The sequence below is a fragment of the Stegostoma tigrinum genome, chromosome 14, assembly GCF_030684315.1.
Source record: "Stegostoma tigrinum isolate sSteTig4 chromosome 14, sSteTig4.hap1, whole genome shotgun sequence".
NCBI classification, from domain to species: Eukaryota; Metazoa; Chordata; class Chondrichthyes; order Orectolobiformes; family Stegostomatidae; genus Stegostoma; species Stegostoma tigrinum.
The window spans coordinates 893111-915579 of record NC_081367.1 but is presented as its reverse complement, the minus strand read 5'-3'; the positions used below and the strand labels follow the sequence as shown (position 1 = coordinate 915579).

General features: G+C 42.3%; 1 protein-coding gene across 3 annotated transcripts in view; it reads left to right on the top strand.

Moving 5' to 3' along the window:
• ryk (receptor like tyrosine kinase) overlaps nt 1–22469 on the top strand; it is a 375194-nt gene that overhangs the window by 232421 nt on the left and 120304 nt on the right. For all 3 annotated transcript variants that reach the window (XM_059650938.1, XM_059650939.1, XM_059650937.1), the window contains one exon: nt 20536–20645. In XM_059650938.1, coding sequence (XP_059506921.1) covers nt 20536–20645 — 110 coding nt within the window. The remainder of the gene's footprint in view (nt 1–20535; nt 20646–22469) is intronic.

The following is a 22469-nucleotide window of genomic DNA, read 5'->3' as shown; positions in this document are numbered from 1 at the left end:
TTGGATGGTTTTCTGATAGGTGAGGGGGTGGCATCGTGGCTCAGTAGTAAGCTCTACTGCTTCGCAGTGCCAGAGATCCTAGGTTCGATTCCATCCTTGGGCAACTGCATGGAGTTTGCACGTTCTCCCTGTGACTGCGTAGGTTTCCACTGGGTGTACTGGTTTCCTCCCCCTGTCCAAAGGTGTGCAAGTTAGGTGGATTGGCCATGCTAAATTACCGATAGTGTTCAGGGGTGTGATGGTTAGGTGCGTTAGCTATGGGAAATACAGTGTTACAGAGATAATGTAGGGTATGGGCCTGGGTGGGATGATCTTTGGAGGATTGGTGTGGACTTATTGGGCCAAATGGCTTGTTTCTGTACTGTGGGGATTCCATCACAAAACTTATCAGGTTACATGATACGAAGAACTTATCAGTAGGAGAAGCTTTCCTGGAGAATCCATACATTTATTTTTACCTGAAGACAAACGCAAAGCAAACTCGTTGAGCCACAGAACCAGTGAGACAGTACAATAATTCAGGTAACCTGTCAGGCTGCATTATTTATATTTTTGTTGAACTTTCCACTTTGAATAAACATGATATTGTGTGATTGCCGTAAGGTTAACTCAGGTGACCACATATTACCCCACATTATATTCCATCTACCAAGCTTTTACCTGCTTGCTTAATCTGTCCCTATTCTTTTACACACACTGTGACGTCTTCGCCATTTTGCCCTCCCACTTATTTTTGAATATTCAAATTTAGCTACAGTAAATTCACTTTCCTCTTCCAAGTATGCATAGTCATTTCCAAGTAATTAAAATATGTAGCTCAGCTTGAGGTTCTGGATGTGAGTTTCCTCGCTGAGCTGGAAGGTTAGTTTTCAGACGTTTCGTCACCAGTCTAGGTAACATCATGAGTGAGCCTCCGAAGCGCTGGTGTTATGTCCTGCTTTCTATTTATCTGGTTAGGTTTCCACCAACAGGTGGCAATAGACCCAACGCCACAACTAGAGAACCAAATCACAGCCTTACTCAAAAAACTTCAAAAATCTAGAGAATTAAACAAGAGAGACTTCCAAAAAATGAAACCAGATGGACCAAAACACACCACGCTTCTACGGACTACCAAAAATTCACAAACCAGGAGTCCCCCTCAGATCCATAGTGTCGCTACCTGGAACACCAACCTACAGATTAGCCAAGGAACTACACAAAGACTAAAACACCAAGTAGAAGACTCCCACCACTCCATTCGCTCCACCCAAGAATTCCTGAACACCAAAGACACCAAGACAGAAGAGGATGAAATAATGGTATCCTTTGACGTAACAGCCCTGTTCACATCCGTCAACATCAACCTGGCCAAAGAAACACTGACTACGCTATTAGAAGAACCGAACACACATACACCAGACACCACTAACCTCATCAGCAAGGACAACATCATCAAGCTAGTGGACCTATGCCTCACCACCCACTTCATTTTCAATAACAAAACCTACAGACAAACCAACGGTAGACCCATGGGATCTCCGATATCAGGGTTCTTAGCAGAGGCAGTAATGCAGAGACTCGAACAAACAGCTCTGCCAATTATCCAACCCAAACTTTGGGTCCACTATGTGGATGACACCTTTGTCATCACTAAACAAAACAAATTAGAGGAAACCTTCAAGACCATCAATAATACCCTTACTGGCATAACATTCACAAAAGAGGAGGAAAACAACAACAAACTGCCATTCCTAGATGTCACAGTAGAGCGAACAGCCAATGGGGAACTTCAAACCAGCGTCTACAGGAAAACAACACATACGGACCAAATACTGAACTACAGGAGCAACCATCCCAACACCCACAAACAAAGCTGCATTAGAACATTATTCCAATGAGCCACCACACACTGCAGCACAGAGGAACTACGCAGAGCAGAGGAAAATCACCTATACAGCGTATTCAAAAAGAATGGGTACCCTATGAACACAGTCCGCCGATACCTCAGCAATAAACCCAAACAAACAGACAAAACGGGCTCAGAAACCATAACCACTCTCCCCTACATCAAAGACATTTCCGAAATGACTGCCAGACTACTCGGACCTCTTGGCATCAGGGTAACCCACAAACCCACCAACACACTAAAACAGCAACTAATGAACTTAAAAGACCCTATACAGACGACAAACAAAACAAACGTCATCTGCAAAATACCTTGCAAGAACTGTGACAAACACTACATTGGACAAACTGGCAGAAAGCTAGCCACCAGGATACATGAACATCAACTAGCCATAAAATGACATGACCCACTATCACTCGTATCCTTGCATACAGATGAGGAAGGACACCATTTTGGGACAACACATCCCTCCTAGGACAAGCCAAACAGAGACACGCACGAGAATTCCTAGAAGCATGGCATTCCAACCAGAACTCCATCAACAAACACATTGATTTGGAGCCGATCTACCATCCCCTGAGAAAAAGAACAGGAAATGACATCACCGATTCAGGAAATGACATCACAAACCCAAGGAAACCTAACCAGATAAATAGAAAGCAGGACATAACACCAGCGCTTCATCGGAGGCTCACTGATGTTACGTAGAATGGTGACGAAACGTCTGAAAGCTAACCTTCCAGCTCAGCGAGCAAACTCACATCCAGAATTAAAATATACTAAATAACTGTGGATGTAGCAGTGATCCCTGTGGCACTCCACTAATTGCAGGTTGCCATCCTGAAAAGTACCCCCTTTATTCCACCTCTCTGTATTATAATAGTTAGCAAATCCCGTATCCATGCTAATTTACAAAATTATGGCCTCTTATCTTATTAAGTAGCCTAATGTATGGTTCCTTATCAAATGCCTTCTGAACGACCAAATAAATCACATTCACTGCTTTCACCTTTAGCTATCCTGCTTGTTATCTCCTCAAAGAATTCTAATAAATTTGTCGGGCGTGATTTCTCTCTCATGAAGCTATGTTGACTCTGCTTGACCATATTAGACATTTCTAAATGCTGTGCTGTTATATCCTTTATAATAGCCTCAAACATTTTCCCAATAACGGATGTCAAGCTAGTTAGCCTAACATTCTCCTTTTTATTGTCTCCTTCCCTTTTTAAACAGTTTTCTAATCCTCTGGGACGTTTCCAGAATCTAAAGATTTCTGGAAGATTGTTACCAGTGCACCTGGCATCTCGATACTGGCTTCCTTTAATATGCTAAGATGCATTCCATCAGGTCCAGGGAATTTATTGGCCTTTAGCCTCAATAGTTTCCACAGCATTTTTCTCCAGTAGTATTTATTGTACTTATTTCCTCTCCTACTTATGCCCCTTCAATACTTAGTGATTTTTGGATTGCTGTTGCAGGTGATCCCCAATTTCCAAATTTCTGACTTACAAATATCCATTGTTATTAATGCAATCCCATACAGTAGTAGAATTTTAAAGATGGTACCCTTGTGTGTGCAGACAGCTGTTTTATATTATGTTCCAACTTACATACAAATCAACTTGCGCACAGACTCGAAAATGGAACCAGTTTGCAACCTGAGGACTGCTTTTAGTGTCTTTTCCTGTAAAAACTGATGCAAATTATTTTTTGAACTCATCTGCAATTTCCTGGTTCCTCATTATTTGCCCAGCCTCATTCTGTAAGAGGCCTAGGTTTACTTTGACTTGTCTCTCTTTTTGTAGATTGAGAAAAGCTCTTGCTGTTGATGTTGCTGTAATTTTACTCTGATGCTGTCCTTAATTTCTCTTGGCTTATCTCCTTTCTAGAATCCCTTTTCCTCATTGAAATGTGTCTTTTCTGTGTGCCATTAACTGTTTTCTCAATCATCTGCAGTTGTTCCTCTTTGCTGCTAAATACCTTCCTCAGTCCACTCCAGCCAGCTCTGCCCTCATTCCTTAGGTAATTACCTTTAATTAAGCCGAGCACAAATGTTTCCAACCCAGATAATTCATTGTCAAGTTGAATGCCAAGTGCTACCAGGTTAAAGTCACTGTTTCCAAGGGGATCTATTACTTTGACAATAGATCTTATATCTGCCTCATTACACATCACCAGATCCAAAATAATCTGATCCCTGGTTGGATCTGCAACTTATTGTTTTGGGAAAGCTGTGCCGAATACACTATGAATTCTTCCTCATGGACTTCTGTGTCAGTTTGGCTATCCCAATCTGCATGAAGATTCAAGTCATTATCTTTTGACTTATTCTTTGTCCCACAGTGTAGTCAACTGCAAATCAGTAACTTCTTTTCGTTTTTTTTCATTATCCTGAGCCATATAGGTTCTACATCTTCCAATCAAAGATCATTTCTTGCTATTGTACTTACGCCATCTTGTACCAGCAATGCTACCATGAATTCATTTATTTTGTTCCAAACACTATGCACGTTCAAATAAAGAGCCATCAATTTTGTCTTTTTACCAATTTTACTGCTTTTGACTCTATTTGGTGCTGTTTTTCAATGTTCATTACTGGGCATCATTATCCAAACAGCTGTCCTGTAATACTGCCATATTCTTTTGCTTTGTAAGCTTATGATTCTCCTCTCCACAACCCTGCCCTAATTAGTTTTAAGCCTTAATTAGTTTAAAGAAATAATTCCGCACAACATCCAGAAAAGTGATGCCAAAGGTTAATAAACCGTGGAATAATGAGTTGAGATTTACTTTTGGTAGCAGCATTGCAACCAACTGTAATTTATCAATTTTCTGTGCCAAAGCTCCAGACACCGATCCCATGCCAGCTGAATATATTGAGCTTTTTGGTAAATTGTAGGACGCAGCAACGTTTGGACTTGTAGCAAAACAATGATTAATGGCAATGTATAGACAAAACCCAAAAACATGGAAGTAAATACTTCAAATAAGCCATATCTGAATCATAACAGGCTTCAAGATTGCATGGCAAAAAACAATATAAACTAAATTAGCTAAATGTGCCCTATTGTACTATTCCTTTGAGCATTGGTGTATTGTAAATATATTGGCACAGTCATTGCTGGCGTAGTATGCTAGTTGTTAAGGCAAAACAATTTTATCCTGTTTCCTCCTACACGGGGAAAAAAATGTTAAGTACTTTCAGAGAATATATTTTCATATATGAGAAAGGTCAACCTGTAAAAGTTGCTTAAAGATTTAGAGATATTCAGAAGAATTAAATCAGAAGAATAAGTATGCAGCCTGTTTTGAATAAGTCGAAGCACATTACCCAATACAGCCTAGGGTAAGTGTTGTTGTGGCTGAGTATATTCAAGTTCCTCCATAAATAAAAAAATAGCAACAAGACATGAAGTAAACATGGGTAATGTTATGCAGATTTTTTTGTGAAGTATTGAAAGTACTCTGGAGTTATTTTGGAGTTGCTGCATTTGTCACAGACTGTTGCTGCATCTTTGACCCTAATACATTTAGGGTATGAAAGAGAAGTAGGTACCTGTGCACGGGCTGCGAATAGTCCAACAGCAGCAGTGACAATGCCTGTGATTCCTCTCTACCATAAGGAGATAGACGAGAGGGCAAGCATTATGTTATACCTCGAGTCAAATTAAAATCAGACACCTCTATGCTGCTAGATTATCACAGCGCACCCACCGTCTGGTGTCTCATCCTGGTAGGTCCTTACCTGAGTCCTGTGCAGCAGTATATGTCTGCCACCTCACCCTTTGGTGATCAGGCAGGCAAACCATTCTTTGTCCCTGGCCTGGGAGCTGTCCACCCATACCCAGTAAACCACCATCTGTTGGGCATGGTTCAAGCCAAGCCTTCAGGGCAAAAGAGACTGAGTGAGTAGTGTCTGGAAGTAAATAGAATGCAAAGTACTTATTTTTGTGCTTTGTGAAAACCCAACCTCGTGGAATGTTCCTCCTGCAACTTGTGAGAAATTGGAGCACTTCCAGTGTCCATGGTGACCATGGATGTGGGAAGTATGTTCATGCAGCAAAGCAGAAGCCATAGCTGAAGCATCCGGAGCTGCACAGGGACTCAGTACGGAGCATTCATGAGGTGGAGAACATTTGGAACAGCACATTTAGCGAGCTGATCACACCACAAGTAAGGGCTACACAGAAAGAAAAGAGTTAGGTCACCAGCAGGAAGGTGACGAAGCATGTGTAGACAGTTCGGGAGTCTTTGTGGCCATTCCCCTCTCAAATATGTACTTCATTGGGTACTATAGGGGGGAATGGCCTCTGCAGTTATTCTGTTAGTTTCAAAATGGTTATGGAGAAGGATAAGCCTTCCATAAGAGTTCATTTTTAATTGGAATAAGGCACATTTTAATGGTATGAGACAAGAACTTTAAAACATTGATTGGAGAAGTCTGTTTGCAGGTTAAAGGACACCTGAGAAGTGGGAGACGTTCAAGAGTGTGTTGATGAGAGTTCAAAGGCATTTGGTTCCTGTTAGAGTGAAGGATAAGACTGGTAAGATTAATGAACAATAGATAAATAAAGGTATTGAGGTTTTAGTCAAGAATAAAGGAAAATCTTACTTTAAATATAGGTAACTTGGTTCAATTTGATCTCTTAATCAGTATCAAGAGTGTAGGAGCATTCCTGAGAGAGAAATCTGGAAAGCAAGTAGGGGATTATAAGATAGCTTTGGAAGATAAGGTTAAGGATAATCCAAGGAGATTCTACAAATACATCAAAGCAAGAAAACTAATAGAGAGAAGGTAGTGCCTCTTAAACATCAAGGAAGTCGTCTTTGTGTTGAACCCCAGGAGATGGGAGAGGCACTGAATTAATATTTTGCATCAGTTTTTACTGTGGAGAAAGAAATAGAGTCTAGAGAATGCAGAGAAGTAAATCTTGATGTTTTAAAAACAGTTCATATTACAGAAGAGGAAGTTCAGGAAGTCTTAGAAAATACAAAGGTGGATAAGTCTCCGGGAACTGATCTAACATATATCTAACATTCTGGGAAGTAAAGGAGGAAGTTATGAGACCCGTTTCAGAAATATTTGCATCATCTGTAACCATGGGTGAGGTGCCTGAAGACCTGAAGGAGGCTAATGTTGCATATTTGCTTAAGAAACTACAAGGAGAAACCAGGGAACTATAGACCTGTGAGTCTGACTTCGGTTGTGGGTAAATTGTTGGAGTTGATTATAAAAGACAGGATTTTTGTACATTTAGAGAGGTAAAAATTGCTTAGGGATAGTCAGCCTGGTTTTGTGCAAGGAAAATCATACCTCACAAACTTGACTGAATTTTTTGAGGAATTTACCAAAAAGATTGACGATGACAGAGCTGTGGATTTTGCTTACTTGGACTTTGGTAAAGCCTTTGACACGATTCTGCATTGTAGACAAATTAGTAAAGTTAGGTCACATGGGATTCAGGGTGAGCTGGTAATTGAATAGATAATTGGCTGAACAGCAAGAGATAGAGTAATGGTGGAGAGTTGCTTTTTGGACGAGAGACAGTGAGCAGTGGTATCCCAAAGGGATCGGTTCTGAGTCCTCTTTTGTTTGTCATTTATATAAATGATTTGGATGCGAATATAGAAGGTATGGTTAGTAAGTTTGCAGATGACACCAAAATTGGTTGCACAGTAGACAGTGACAAAAGTTTTCCAAGATTACAGAGAGCTCTCGATCAAATGGGTCAATGGGCTGAGAAATGACAGATGGAGCTCAGTCTGGATAAATGCAAGGTATTGCACTTTGGTACAATGATCAAGAGTAGGGCTTATACACCTAATGGTAGGGCCTTGGGTAGTGACGTAGAACAGAGGGACCTAGGGGTTCAGGTGCGTAATTCTTTGAAGTTTGCATTGCATATAGCCAGGTTAGTTTAAAAAGGCATTTGGCATGCTTGCCTGCATTGCTCAGTCATTTGAGGATAGGAGTTGGGAATTCATGTTGAGGTCAAAAAGGGTATTGGTGAGGCCTCTTCAGGAATACTGTGTTCAATTTGGTTACCCAATTATAGGAAGGATATTGTCAAGCTAAGAGTGTCCAGAATCAGGATGTTTTACATATAGGAGGTTTGCATTATAAAGAAAGGCAGGATAGGCTGGGATTTTTTTCACTGGCGCATGGGAGGTTGAGAGTGATCTGACAGAAGCTTATAAAGTAATGAGAGGTATAGGTAGAGTTGTCTTTTCCCTAGTTTGAGGAGATTTCAAGACTAGGGCACACGTCTTTAAGGTGAGATGAGAGATTTTAAAAAAGACATGAGAGGCACATTTTTTTACACAAAGAATGATTCGCATGAGAATGATTTTCCTGAGGAAGTGGTGCATGTGGCTACAGTTATAATGTTTAAACGATATTTGGATAAGTACATGAATAGGAAAGGTTTGGAGAGATATGGGCCAGGAGCAGGTAAGTGGGACTAGTTCAGTTTGGTATTATGTTCAGCATGGACTGATTCGACCGAAGTGTCTTTTTTTCATGCTGTATGACTCTGCAACAGCAGTAACGAGGTCAGTGGTACTATGATTAGCTTTAATTGTACAGCACAGATGGGCAAAGTATTATTAAGCAATCTTGATAAGGGACCGTAGTCTGGGGCACAGATATGCGTTTCTGCGACAGAGAGCGAGATTCTAGGATGGAGTGTTGCCTCCGTGGTGCCAGAGTCAAGGATGTCTCTGAGCAGGCACAGGGCATTCTGAAGGGGAAGGGTGAGCAGCCAGAGGCCATGATCCACGTTCACAGTAATGACAAAGGTGAGCAGCCAGAGGCCCATCTTAAGTCAAATGACATTTGCTGAAAGAGAGATGAGGTCCTGCAAATTTAGTGGGTTAAGTAGGAAGTTGAAAAGCAGAACATCTAGGATTGTGATTGTGGGATTATTCCCTGTACTATATGCAAGTGAAATCAGAAATAGGAAGATAATAACGGTTGAATGCGAGACTGAAAAGCTGGTGTAGGAAGGAAGGCTTCAGATATCTGGATCATTGGGATCTCTTCCAGGGCAGGAGGAATCTATACAAGAAGGACAGGTTGCACCTAATTCAAAGGGGTACCAAAATCCCTATAAAGCGGCTTGCTAGTGCCATGCAGAAGAGTTTTTAGACTAGTGTAGGAGGAGAATGGAGCAGTAGGTCAGCATGTGGAGTGCTCATAGAGAAAAGGTTGACGTTAAGTCAAGTAAGACTAATCAGAAGAACAGGCAAGGCCAGGTTAACAAACGTAATGGGATTGATTATCCTTCCCCAGTTTAACACTTTCATCCAAGGTATGAGACAAGAACTTTCAGAAGTTGATTAAGGATTCAGAAGTTGATTGGGGGGCAGATGATCGCAGGTAAAGAAACGGCTCAAAAATGGGAAGCATTCAAAAATGGGATAACAGGAGTCCAAATAGAGTACTGTCGGGGTGAAAGGCAAGGCTGGAAGACGTAGGGAATGCTGGATGATGAGAGAAATTGCGGTTTTTGTCTAGAAAAAGAAGGATGCATATGCCAGTTGCATATGTCAGGTACAGACGTCAGAGATCAAGTGAATTCCGAAAAGAGTATAAAAGTAGTAAGAGTATACTTAAGAGGGAAATCAGGAAGGCAAAAAGGGGACATGAAATAGTTTTGGAAAATAGGGTTAAGGAGAGTCCAAAGGGATTCTACAAATACATTAAGGACAAAAGGGTAACGGAGAAAGAATAGCACCCCATAGATGCCTACAAAGCCACATATGTGTCAAATCACAGGAGATGGGGGGGATACTAAACGAGTATTTTGCATCAGTGTTTACTGTGGGGAGCGATATGGAACATAGAGAATGTGGGGAAATAAATACCAACATCTTCAAAAATGTCCATATCACAGAGGAGGATGCGCTAAATATCTTAAAATGCTTAAAGGTGGATAAATTCCTGCGACCCAATCACGTGTACCCTAGAAATCTGCGCAAAGCGAAGGAAGAGATTGGTGGGCCCCATGCTGAGATATTTTAATCTTCAATAGCCACTGGTGAAGTGCCAGAAAGCTGGAGGTTAGCTAATGTTATGCCATTATTTAAGAAAGGTGGTAAGGAAAAGCCAAGGAACTGTTGACGTCAGTGGTAAGCAGGTTGTTGGAGTGAATCCTGAAAGACAGCATTTACATGTATTTGGAAAAGCAAGGACTAACTAAGGATAGTCAAAATGGCTTTGTACATGGGAAATCGTGCATCACTAGCTTGATTGAGTTTTCTGAAGAGGCAATGAAGAAGATTGCTGAGGGCAGAGTGGTGGATGTGATCGATGTGGACTTCAGTCAGGCTCTCGACTAGGTTCTTCATGGTAGACTGATTAGCAAGATTAGATCACATGGAGTATAGAGGGAACTAGCTATTTGGATAAAGAATGGCTCAAAAGTAGATAACAGAAGGTGGGGGTAGAAGGTTGCTTTCAGACTGGAGGCCTGTGACCCATGATGTACCGCAAGGAGTGGTGTTGGGTCCACTCCTTTTTGTCGTTTATATAAATGATTTGGATATGAACATGGGAGGTATGATAAGTAAGTTTGCATGTAACACTAAAATTGGGTGTGTAGTGGACAGCGAAGAAAGTTCACAATACAATGGGATCTCAGTCAGATGGTCCATTGGGCCAAGGAATGGCAGATGGAGTTTAGTTTAGATAAATGTGAAGTGTTGCACTTTGGAATGGCAAATCAGGACAGGACTTAAATAGTTAATGGTAAGGTTCTGGGGAGTGTTTTACTGAACAAAGAGATCTTGGAGTGCAGGTTCACAGGTAGACCGGATAGTGAAAACGGTGTTTGGTAAACATGCCGCTGTTGGTCTGTGCATTGAGTATAGGAGTTGGGACGTTTTGTTGCAGCTATATAGGGAATTGGTTTGGCCATTTTTGGAACATAGCATGTAATTCTGGTCTCCCACCTAAAGGAAAGATGTTGCAAAACTTGAAAGATGCAGAAAAGATTTCCAGGGATGTTGCCAAGGTTGGAGGGTTTCAGCTAGAGCGAGATGCTGAATGGGCTGAGGCTGTTTTCCTTGGAGCATTGGAGGCTGAGGGGTGATCTATACAGGTTTATAACATCATGAGGGGCATGCACAGGGTAAGTAGGCAAAGTCTTGTCCCTGGAGTGGGGGAGTCCAAAACTAGAGGGCATATGTTTATGGTGAGAGGGGAAAGATATAAAAGGAACCTAAGGGAGTAACTTTGTCTTGCAGAGAGGGTGATGTGTATATGGAATGAGCTACATGGGGAAGTGGTAGAGGTACGATTACAACTTCTAAAAGGCATCTGGCCGAGTATATGAATAGGAAGGGTTTCAAAGGACATGGGCCAAATGCTGGCAAATGGGACTACATTTCTATAGGATATCTGGTCAGCATGGACAACTTGGACCAAAGGGCCTGTTTCCGTTCTGTATATCTCTATGGCTGTATGTCCATTTGGCATGCTTGCCTTCACTGGTCATAAGATTGAGTACAGGAATTGGGATGTCATGTTACAGCTGTACAGGACATTGGTGAGACCACTTTTAGAATACTGCATACCATTCTGGTTCCTCTTTTAATGGAGGAATGTCGTTAAACTTGAGAGGATGCAGAGAAGATTCACAAGTATGTTGCCAGGACTGGAGGGTTTGAGCTGTAAGGGACAGGCTGAGTAGATTAGGTCTCTTTTCCCTGGAGCATCAGAGGCTGAGGAAGCACCTTATTTAGGTTATAAAACCATAAAAGGCATGAATTGGGGAGCTCAAAAGTAGAGAACATCAGTTAAGGGTGAAAGGGGAAATATTTACAAAGGATTTGAGGGGTACCTTTTTCGTGCAGAGGGTGGTACATGTGTAAAGTGAACTGCCAGAGGAAATGGTGGAGGCACGTACTGTTCTCACCTTTAAAAGGCATCTGGATAGGTATATTAATGGCAAGAGTTTGGAGAGTTATGGGCCAAATGCTGGAAAATGAGACTTGGTCAGATTGGGATGTCAGTCAGTGTGGGTAAGATTGACCGAAGAGTCTGTTTCTGTGCTTTATGACTCTGTGACTCTATAACGCTATGATCAATCTCATACTGATCCATTGATCCATAACTGTGTTAAACCTTACAATGAGTGTAAAGTTGCTGGAAAAGCTCAGCAGGCCTCGCAGCATCTGCGAAGGAGAAAACAGAACTAACATTTCAGGTCAGGTGACCCTTCCTTAGAATCTGCTGAGCTTTTCCAGCAAATTTGTTTTTGTTCCTGATTTACAGCATCCACAGTTCTTTTTTTAGATTAGATTCCCTACAGTGTGGAAACAGGCCCTTCGGCCCAACAAGTCCACACCGCCCTTTGAAGCATCCCACCCAGACCCATGCCCCCCATAACCCACACACCCCTGAACACTGCGGGCAATTTAGCATGGCCAATCCACCTAACCTGCACATCTTTGGACTGTGGGAGGAAACCGGAGCACCCGGAGGAAACCCACACAGACACGGGGAGAATGTGCAAACTCCACACAGACAGTCGCCCGAGGCGGGAATCGAACCAGGGTCCCTGGCGCTGTGAGGCTGCAGTGCTAACCACTAAGCTACCGTGCCGCCCTCTTTTATTATTTTACTTACAATAATTACACTTACTGTTCTCAAATTGTTCCCACACTGAAACTTTGATCACCTGGTCAGATTGATTTCACAATACAAGGCTTAGTAGGGGCACTTCCCTAATTGGACTATCTACATATTGTTTCAAGAAACCCTCCTAAATTCTGCCCCATCGAAGCCTCTTGCCATAACTGGATCCCAGTCAACACTTGGGAAGTTAAAATCCCTCACTACAACAAAGCTGTTGTTTTTTTTTAAAACATTTGCCTGATCTGTTTATCTACCTGTACCTGTATTTTCCTGCTGGCTATTGAGAGGCCTATAGTATAACCCCACCATAGCATCTGCACCTTTCTTATTTCTGAGTTCTAATCATATGGCCTCTCTGGATGAGCCATCTAAATCCTCCCCTTTTCACAGCCGTGATATTATCCTTAATCTTGAATGCAATTCTTCCATCCTTTTTCCGTCTTTGTCTTTCATGCCTGAAACGTCCAAACCTTGGAACATTGAGCTGCCTTCTCTCAACCAAGCTTCTGTAATGGCTAACACGTCGTAGTCTCTGGGCTCTAAACTCATCTGCTTTACCAATTATACTTGTTGCATTAAAGTAAATACACATTAGACTTCCAGCTTTCATGAAATCCATTCTTCTTGTTCAGGCCCCTCCTGTCTTGGAAGTTTCAGACAGGAACAGGAGAAATTAGACTGAGGATGGCTGTTTGAGGGTAAATCCACATCTGACGTGAGCATCTTTTAAAGGCCATTGATAAGAGCTCAGGATCAGCACATACCTGTGAGGATGAACATTAAGATGGAAGATTTGGGAACCGTGGATCATGAGATACTGAAAGCTTATTCAAAAAGAAAATGGAAGCACATGTAAAGTTTAAGAAACAAAACTCAAATAAGACCCTTTAGTATAAAAGAAGCAGAAAAGAGCTTAAGCAAGAAATTGGATGGAATAGAAGGCATCATTAAATATCCTTGGTAAGTAGGATTGACGAGAATGCCAAGGCATTTTATGCATATATTACAAGACAGTAACTGCAGAAAGGGTAGGTCCACTGAAGGACAAAGGAAGGAATTTATGCGTGAAGTCAGTGGAATTGAGCGAGGTCCTTAATGACTACTTTGCGTCAGTATTCACTAAGGAGAAGGATGTGGATGAGGGTAAGATTAAAGAGGAATGTTGATATTCTGGTTCGTGTTGATATTGAGGAGGAGGACATGGATATCTTGAAAAACATTGAGGTGGTTAAGTTCCCAGGACCTGATGGGATCTATCCCAGAAGATTACTGTGGCTTGACAGAGAGCTTTTTATCCTCTTTAGCCACAGGCAAGGTTTCAGAAGACCGGAGAATAGCCAGTGCTCTTCCTTTGTTTACGAAAGGCAATAGTGATAATCCAGAAAATTATAGGCCAGTGACCCTTACTTAAGCGGTAGGGAAATTATTGAAGAAAATTATGAGTGAAGGGGTATTTACTCACACTTGGAAAATATTAGACTTATTAGAGATAGTCAGCATGGCTTTATTTGGGGGAGTTCTTGTCTCACAAGCTTGATTCAGTTTTTGAGGAAGTAATGATGATGATTGAGGGTAGGGTAGTGGCTATTGTCTATGTGGATTTTACTGAAGCATTTGAGAATATGCATCACAGTAGGCTGAGCCAGGAGATTAAGTCACATGGTAAGTTGGCAAATTAGATACAAAATTGGCTTGGAAGGTAATTGTGGGAAGCTGTTTTTCTGACTGGAGGTCAGTGACCAGTGGAGTTCCTCGAGGATCAGTGCTGCGATCTCTGTAAGTAAAGTGTTGATGATTTAGATGAAAATGTGGATGATCTGATTTGTATGTTTGGAGATGACACGAAAATTGGTGGAGTTCAAGATAGTGAGGAAGGTTATTAAAGGATTCAGCAGAATGTAGATCAACTGGAAAGTTAGATGGAGAAATAGCAGATGGAGTTCAATGGGGACAATTGTGAGGTGATGTATTTTGTGGGGCCAAATGAACAAGAAAAGCATGCAGTAATTGGCAAGTGCCTTAGGAGCATTGCTGTACAGAAGGATCTTGGAGTCGATGTCCTCAGCTCCCTGCAAATGGCAACGCAAGTTAATAAGATGGTTAAAAAAGAGGTGTATGGCATGTTTGCCTTTGTCGGTTAGGGCATTGTGTATAAAAGTTGGCAAATCATGTTGCAGCTGTATAAAAATTTAGTTAGACCACATTTGAAGTATTATGTGCAGTTCTGGTTGCCATACTATAGGAAGGATATCGAGGCTTTGGGGAGGTTTCAATGTGAGAGGAGGAAAGTTTAGGGGAGATATGCGTGGAAAGTTCTTTACACAGAGGGTGGTGGGTGCCTGAAATGTGTTGCCAGCAGAAGTGGTAGACGCAGACACGTTAGCGTCTTTTAAGATATATTTGGACAGGTACATGGATGGGCAGGGAGCAAATGGACGCAGACTGTTAGAAAATAGATGACAGGTTAGACAGAGGATCTTGATCGGCGCAGGCTTGGAGGGCTGAAGGGCCCGTTCCTGTGCTGTAATTTTCTTTGTTCTTCTTTATTCTTTGTATGTGGCATAGATTGAAATGCATTAGCTATGAGGAGAGGTTGGACAATCTTGGATTGTTTTCACTGGACCATTGGAGGCTGAGAGGCAAACTGATGGCACATAAAATTATTGGAGACATGGATGTCAGGGTGGAAATGTCAAACACTGAAGGCATAGGTTTAAGATGAAAGGGGAAAAGTTTAAGGGAGATGCACAAGGAAAGTTTTTTACACAGAGGTGGTAGGTGTTTGGATCATGCGGCCAGAAAGGGTGGTAAAAGCAGATATATTAGCAAAGTTGTAAAGTGCGCTTAGACATATGAACAGGCAAAGAATAGAGAGATATGGGCCATGCACAGGCAGATAGAATTAGTTTAGAATGGTATCGTGATTGGCACAGGCATGGTGAGCCAAAAACCTGTGTGGTACTGTTCTATATTCTTCACGTTAGCTGTCTGAGCTGATGGCTACACCTGTCCAAACAATATTGTGGCATGTTGCTGTTCCCTCCCTTTAGGCGTGCTATGGCTGGGCTACATTTCTTGCTGACTGAAAACAGGACCTGAGAAGGGAACTGGTTATTCTGAGAGAAGTAATGTGGGAGTGGAAGTGGAAAGTAGTCACATTAGCTGCAGTGTCAGCTTCATGCTACACAGCAGGATGAAGTTGATTGGGGGTTGAGAACGACCATAAGGCAGAAAGATGCTATTCTTTTCCAAGACATCTCAGGCTGAATCTCTATTGCCGTCCACGTCATAATGCAGGGCACTGTATAAACTTCAGGGGATGTAGGCATCAGTCTCCTGCTTACTGTGTTCTCCTTCCTTTTACTCTGTACCATGTTGTCCTGCAGGTAGGGAGGGAGACCCAAAACAGGAACCTAGGCCAGTTAATTTAACATCCGTTGTGGGGTGGTTTTAGAATTGATCATTAAAAACATTACAGCTGCGTACTTAGATCAACTCAATGTAATCAGGAAGGGTTAGCGTGGGAATTATGAATGGGAAATCATGCTAATCAATTTAGTAGAGTCATTTGAAAGAGTAACGTGCTATAAAGTAGAACCTATAGATGTAGCATATTCAAGTATACTAAGGTTATTTGGTATAACTTTAATTTTCTTTGTGGGAAAATAGAAACTTATAGTGTAGAGGGTGGCATGTTAGTGTGAGAACAGGATAGGTTGTCTGACAGAAAACAAGGGAATGTTCACAAATAGATCTTCGTCTGATTGACCGGACTCCTGCAGGGATCTGAACTGGGGCCTCAACATTTGACAATTTACCTCAATGACTTAGGTGTGAGGAGTGAAGGCATGGCAGGCATTATAACTAGGAAGTCATGTTGTGACAAAGGAATAAGGAGGTTTCAGACAAATGTAGGTTGAATGAGTGGACAAAAATATGGCCAGAAGCATGAAAAAGCCACTTAAAGAGAATAACTAAGAAATTCCCTATTGCAGGGGTATTTAGAAATAGAACATTGAACATTACAGCACAGTACAGGCCCTTCGGCCCTCTATGTTGTGCCGACCTGTCATACCAATCTGAAGCCCATCGAACCTACACTATTCCATGTACGTCCATATGCTTATCCAATGACGACTTAAATGTAACTAAAGTTGGCGAAACTACTACCGTTGCAGGCAAAGTGTTCCATTCTCTTACTACTCTCTGAGCAAAGAAACCACCTCTGACATCTGTCTGTGATAATGGGAACTGCAGATGTTGGAGAATCCAAGATAATAAAATGTGAGGCTGGATGAACACAGCAGGCCCAGCAGCATCTCAGGAGCACAAAAGCTGACGTTTTGGGCCTAGACCCTTCATCAGAGAGAGGGGTCTAGGCCCGAAACGTCAGCTTTTGTACTCCTGAGATGCTGCTGGGCCTGCTGTGTTCATCCAGCCTCACATTTTATTATCTCTGACATCTGTCCTATATCTTTCACCCCTCAATTTAAAGCTATGCCCCCTCATGCTCACTGTCACCATCCCAGGAAAAAGACTCTCCCTATCCACCCTATCTAAGCCTCTGATTATTTTATATGTTTCAATGAAGTCAGCTCTCAACCTTCTATCTAATGAAAACAGCCTCAAGACCCTCAGCCTTACCTCGTAAGACCTTCCTCGTAAGACCTTCCCTCCAGACCAGGCAACATCCTAGTAAATCTCCTCTGCACATTTTCCAAAGCTTCCACATCCTACTTATAATGCGTGACCAGAACCATACTCAATACTCCAAGTGCGGCTGCACCAGAGTTTTGTACAGCTGCAGCATAACCTCTTGGTTCCGGAACTCAATCCCTCTATTAATAAAAGCTAAAACACTGTGTGCCTTCTTAATAGCACTGTCAACCTGGGTGGCAACTTTCAAGGATCTGTGTATATGGACACCGAAATTTCTCTGCTCATCTACACTACCAAGAATCTTACCATTGGCCCAGTACTTTGCCCTCTGATTACTCCTACCAAAGTGCATCATCTCACACTTGGCTGCATTAAACTCCATTTACCACCTCTCAGCCCAGATCTGTAGCTTATCTATGTCTCTCTGCAACCTACAGCATCCTTTGTCACTATCCACAACTCCACCGACCTTAGTGTCGTCTGCAAATTTACTAACCCATCCTTCTACGCCCTCATCCAGGTCATTTATAAAAATGACAAACAGCAGTGGACCCGACACCGACCCTTGTGGTACACCACTAGTAACTGGTCTCCAGGATGAACATTTCCCATCAACTACCGCCCTCTGTCTTCTTTCAGCAAGCCAATTTCAAATCCAAACTGCTATATCTCCCACAATCCCATTCCTCCGCATTTTGTACAATAGCCTATTGTGGGGAACCTTATTGAACGCCTTGCCGAAATCTATATACACCACATCAACCGGTTTATTCTCATCTATTTGTTTGGTCACCTTCTCAAAGAACTCAATAAGGTTTGTGAGGCATGACCTTCCCTTCACAAAACAGTGCTGACTATCCCTAATCAATTTATTCTTTTCTAGATGAATATAAATCCTATCCCTTATAACCTTTTTCCAACACTTTACCAACAACTGAGGTAAGGCTCACTGGTCTATAATTACCAGGGTTGTCTCTACCCCCCTTCTTGAACAAGGGAACCACATTTGCTATGCTCCAGTCGTCTGGCAGTATTCCTGTAGACAATGACGAGTTACAGACCAATGCCAAAGGCTCGGCAATCTCCTCCCTGGCTTCCCAGAGGATCCTAGGATAAATCCCGTCCGGCCCAGGGGACTTAACTATCTTCATCCTCTGCAGGATTTCTAATACCTCTTCCTTGTAAACCTCAATCCCACCTAGTCTAGTAGCCTGTATCTCAGTATTCTTCTCGACAACATTGTCGTTTTCTGGAGTGAATACTGTTGAAAAATATTCATTTAGTGCTTCCCCTACCTCCTCTGACTCCACACACAACTTCCCACTACTATCCTTGATTGGTCCTAATCTTACTTTCATCATTCTTTTATTCCTTAAATACCTATAGAAAGCCTTAGGGTTTACCCTGATCCTATCCGCCACAACTTCTCATGTCTCCTCCTGGCGCTTCTGAGCTCTCTCTTTAGGTCATTCCTGGCTACCTCGTAGCCCTCAAGCGCCCTAACTGAGCCTTCACATCTTATCCTAACATAAGCCGCCTTCTTCCTCTTAACCAGAGATTCCACTTCCGTTGTAAACCACGGCTCCAGCGCTCTCCAGCTTCCTCCCTGCCTGACAGGTACATACTTATCTAGGACACACAGGAGCTTTTCCTTGAATAAGCTCTACATTTCTACTGTGCCCATCCACTGCAGTTTCCTTCCCCATCCTATGCTCCCTAAATCTTGCCTAATCTCATCATAATTGCCTTTCCCCCACTTTCCATCACTAAAGTAAATATAACAGAATTGTGATCACTATCACCAAAGTGCTCACCTACTTCCAAATCTGACACCTGACCAGGCTCATTACCCAGTACCAAATCTAATGTTGGCCTATCTACATACTGTGTCAGGAAGCCCTCCTGCACACACTGGACAAAAACTGACCCATCTATAGTACTCGAACTATAGTGTTTCCAGTCAATATTTGGAAAGTTGAAGCCCCCCCCCATGACAACTACCCTGTCTCTCTCACTCTATCGAGAATCATCTTTGCTATCCTTTCCTCTACATCTCTGGAACTATTCGGAGGCCTATAGAAAACTCCTAACAGGGTGACCTCTCCTTTCATGTTTCTAACCTCAGCTCATACTACCTCAGTTGACGAGTCCCCAAACATCCTTTCTGCAACTGTAATACTGTCCTTGACCAACAATGCCACACCTCCCCCCCTTTTACCATCTTCTCTGTTCTTACTGAATCTTGGTGCATGAGTCGTGAAAAAATTAGTATGCTGGTACAGCATGTAATCAAGAAGGGTAATCGGATGATATCCTTTATTAGAAGAGAAATTGAACATAAAAGAAAGAATATTATGCTTCACTGATGGAGGGCATTGACAAGACCATGTCTTGAACATTGTGTATATTTTGGGGACCCTTATTTAAGGAAGAATGTAACTGCATTGGAGCAGGTCAGAACAGCTATACTAGACTGAGACCTGGAAATAGTGGGTCATCTTGTGAAGAAATATTGGACAAGTTGGGCTTGTTTGCACTGGAATTTAGAAGAATAGGGGATGACTGAAGATTCTGAATGGCCTTGACAAGTAGGATATTGAAAAGATATTTCCTGTTGTGAATCTCTGAGAGAAAGTAAGAACTGCTGATGCTGGAACCTGAGAGCACCAGGTGTGGAGCTAGATAAACACAGCATTCCAGGCAGGGCCAGAGGAACAGGAAGGCTGGCGTTTTGGGTCTGGACCCTTTTCTGAAGAAGGGTCCAGACCCAAAATGTCAGCTTCACTGCCCCTCTGATGCTGCCTGGCCTGCTGAGTTCTTCCAGCTCCACACCTAGTTACTTCAGTGAATCTCTTGTCGTATTTCTGCCAACCCTTTGGTCCAGACTCCTCGAAATATCCAGTCTGTGAATCCTTTGCATACACTATTGTTCAGTTTCCAAGAATTTCCATGACAGCAGTCTTTTTGTGCTTTTTAGCTGTAAGACAAGTAGGCTGCCTGTATTGAATGATGGGCCAACCCCCTTGCTGGAGCCTCCTACTGTGTGCAGAGCTTGCCCAGTACTACGATGGAACCCAGAGTTGCACTGGAGGCACACCAACTAGTGACACATTCATTAGGTGAGCTAGCACATGAATTTTGAGTTCAGCCTTCAGGCTAAATAGGCAAATTATTACCCCTATGCCCAAATTTAAAGCAAATGAATTTCTATTCCAACAATTTCTAGTGGAAGCTAGTGTCCAATAACAACTCCAGTGCTTCCAATGCTGTCTAATTCTGTTTACATTTGCACTAGTTAGTTCAATCCAAAGAAACCTATAGTCATGGTTGTCATGCAATTTTTTTGCAGGCAATATCCCAGCAGGACCTTGTACATATGGCCATTCAGATTGCTTGTGGGATGAGTTACCTGGCCAGGAGAGAAGTTATTCATAAAGACTTGGCTACAAGAAATTGTGTGTAAGTACAAGACATTACTTTTTAAAATTTCTAGATGATTTACTAATGTTTTTGCTCCACTTGGATAATGTGAATGATATGCATTTATCGATCTTATTTACTGTGGACTGGGCAATTATTTGAAATGGCAAAAATGCCACCATTGCACAGCTTCTGTGAGAAGTTACAGAAAATAGAAGCAATTGTGCAAAAATTCTATTTTATGTAAGTCAAGCAAAATCTCTGAATCCAGCAGATTTGCACCAGTCATAATCACTGTCATCCCGCTCTCTTATGGTAATATTAATTCAGTTCCTGACAGTCATCATGTATGAGTGTCATTAATTGGACTTTATTTCCATGTGACAATGCAAACATCCTAACTTTGTGAAAGACCCACCATCACCAAAAGTTATACTCTTTGGGAATTTGAGACCGATCACAATAAAATTGATGATAACAAAGTGTGAAGCTGGATGAACACAGCAGGCCAAGCAGCATCTTAGGAGCATAAAAGCTGCATGGGGGTAGCGTAACTATTTAGCATGAAGGAGTCTCGTTCGTTATCGGAATTAACCAGACAAATCGCTCCACCAACTAAGAACAGCCATGTACTACCACCCACAGAATCGAGAAAGAGCTATCAATCTGTCAATTCTTTCCGTGTCCAGGCCAGTGAGGTTTCCTGTGAGGTTCATCCAGCTTCACACTTTGTTACCTTGGATTCTCCAGCATCTGCAGTGCCCGTCATCTCTGATCACAATAAAATTGATGCTTTTTTTGTAAAGGGAGTTTATTAAGTATTCATTGTTCACTAAAACAATGCTTGGGACGCGGGGGTAGGGGGGGCAACCTACCAGGGTAAGGCCATAGCGGACGGGTCTCTGATACTGAGCCTGGCCCTTTGGCACAGAAGGGAATTGGGTAGAATAGGAGAGCAATTGTAGTGGGGGATTCAATAGTAAGAGGCACAGACAGGTGGTTCTGTGGGCGCGAACAAGATGAACGGATGGTATGTTGCCTCCTGGATGACAGGGTCCGTGATGTCTCTGAGCATGTCTTCAAGATCCTTAAAGGGGAGGGTGAGCAACCAGCAGTCGTGGTACACATCAGTACCAATGACATTGGTAGAAAAAGGACAGAGAATGTGAAAAACGAGTACAGGGAGTTAGGGTGGAAGCTGAAGTCCAGGACAAACAGGGTAGTTATCTCTGGATTACTTCCACATGATAACGAGATAAGAAATAGGGCGAGAGTGCAGCTGAACACATGGCTAAAGGGCTGGTGTAGGAGGGAGAGCTTCCATTATGTGGATAATTGGAGCACATTCTGGGGAAGGTGGGACCTGTACAGTAAGGATGAGTTGCACCTGAACCGGAAGGGCACAATTATCCTGGGAGGGAGGTTTGCCCGAGCTATATGGAATGATTTAAACTAGATTGGCAGGGGGTGGGGAACCGGATTTGTAATTCAGAGGGTGAGGTATTCAGCCTTCCAACTGACACAACAGGGAGTGAGGTTGTTAATAAAGAAATGCTGTTCATGGAGCGTAATTGTGCACATAGAGATAGTTTGAAGTGTGTATACTTCAACACTAGAAGTATCAGAAATAAAGCGGACAAACTTAGAGTATGGGTCAGTACTTGTAACTATGGTGTTGCGGCCATTACAGAAACTTGGGTAACTCAGGGACAGAATGGTTGTTGGATGTTCTGGGATTTAGATGCTTTAAAAGAAATAGGGAGAGTGGGAAAAGAGGTAGGGGTGAGGCATTGCTAGTCAGGCCTAGTATAGCAACTACTGAAAGGTAGTTCGAGAATGATATGTCTACAGAGTCAGTTTGGG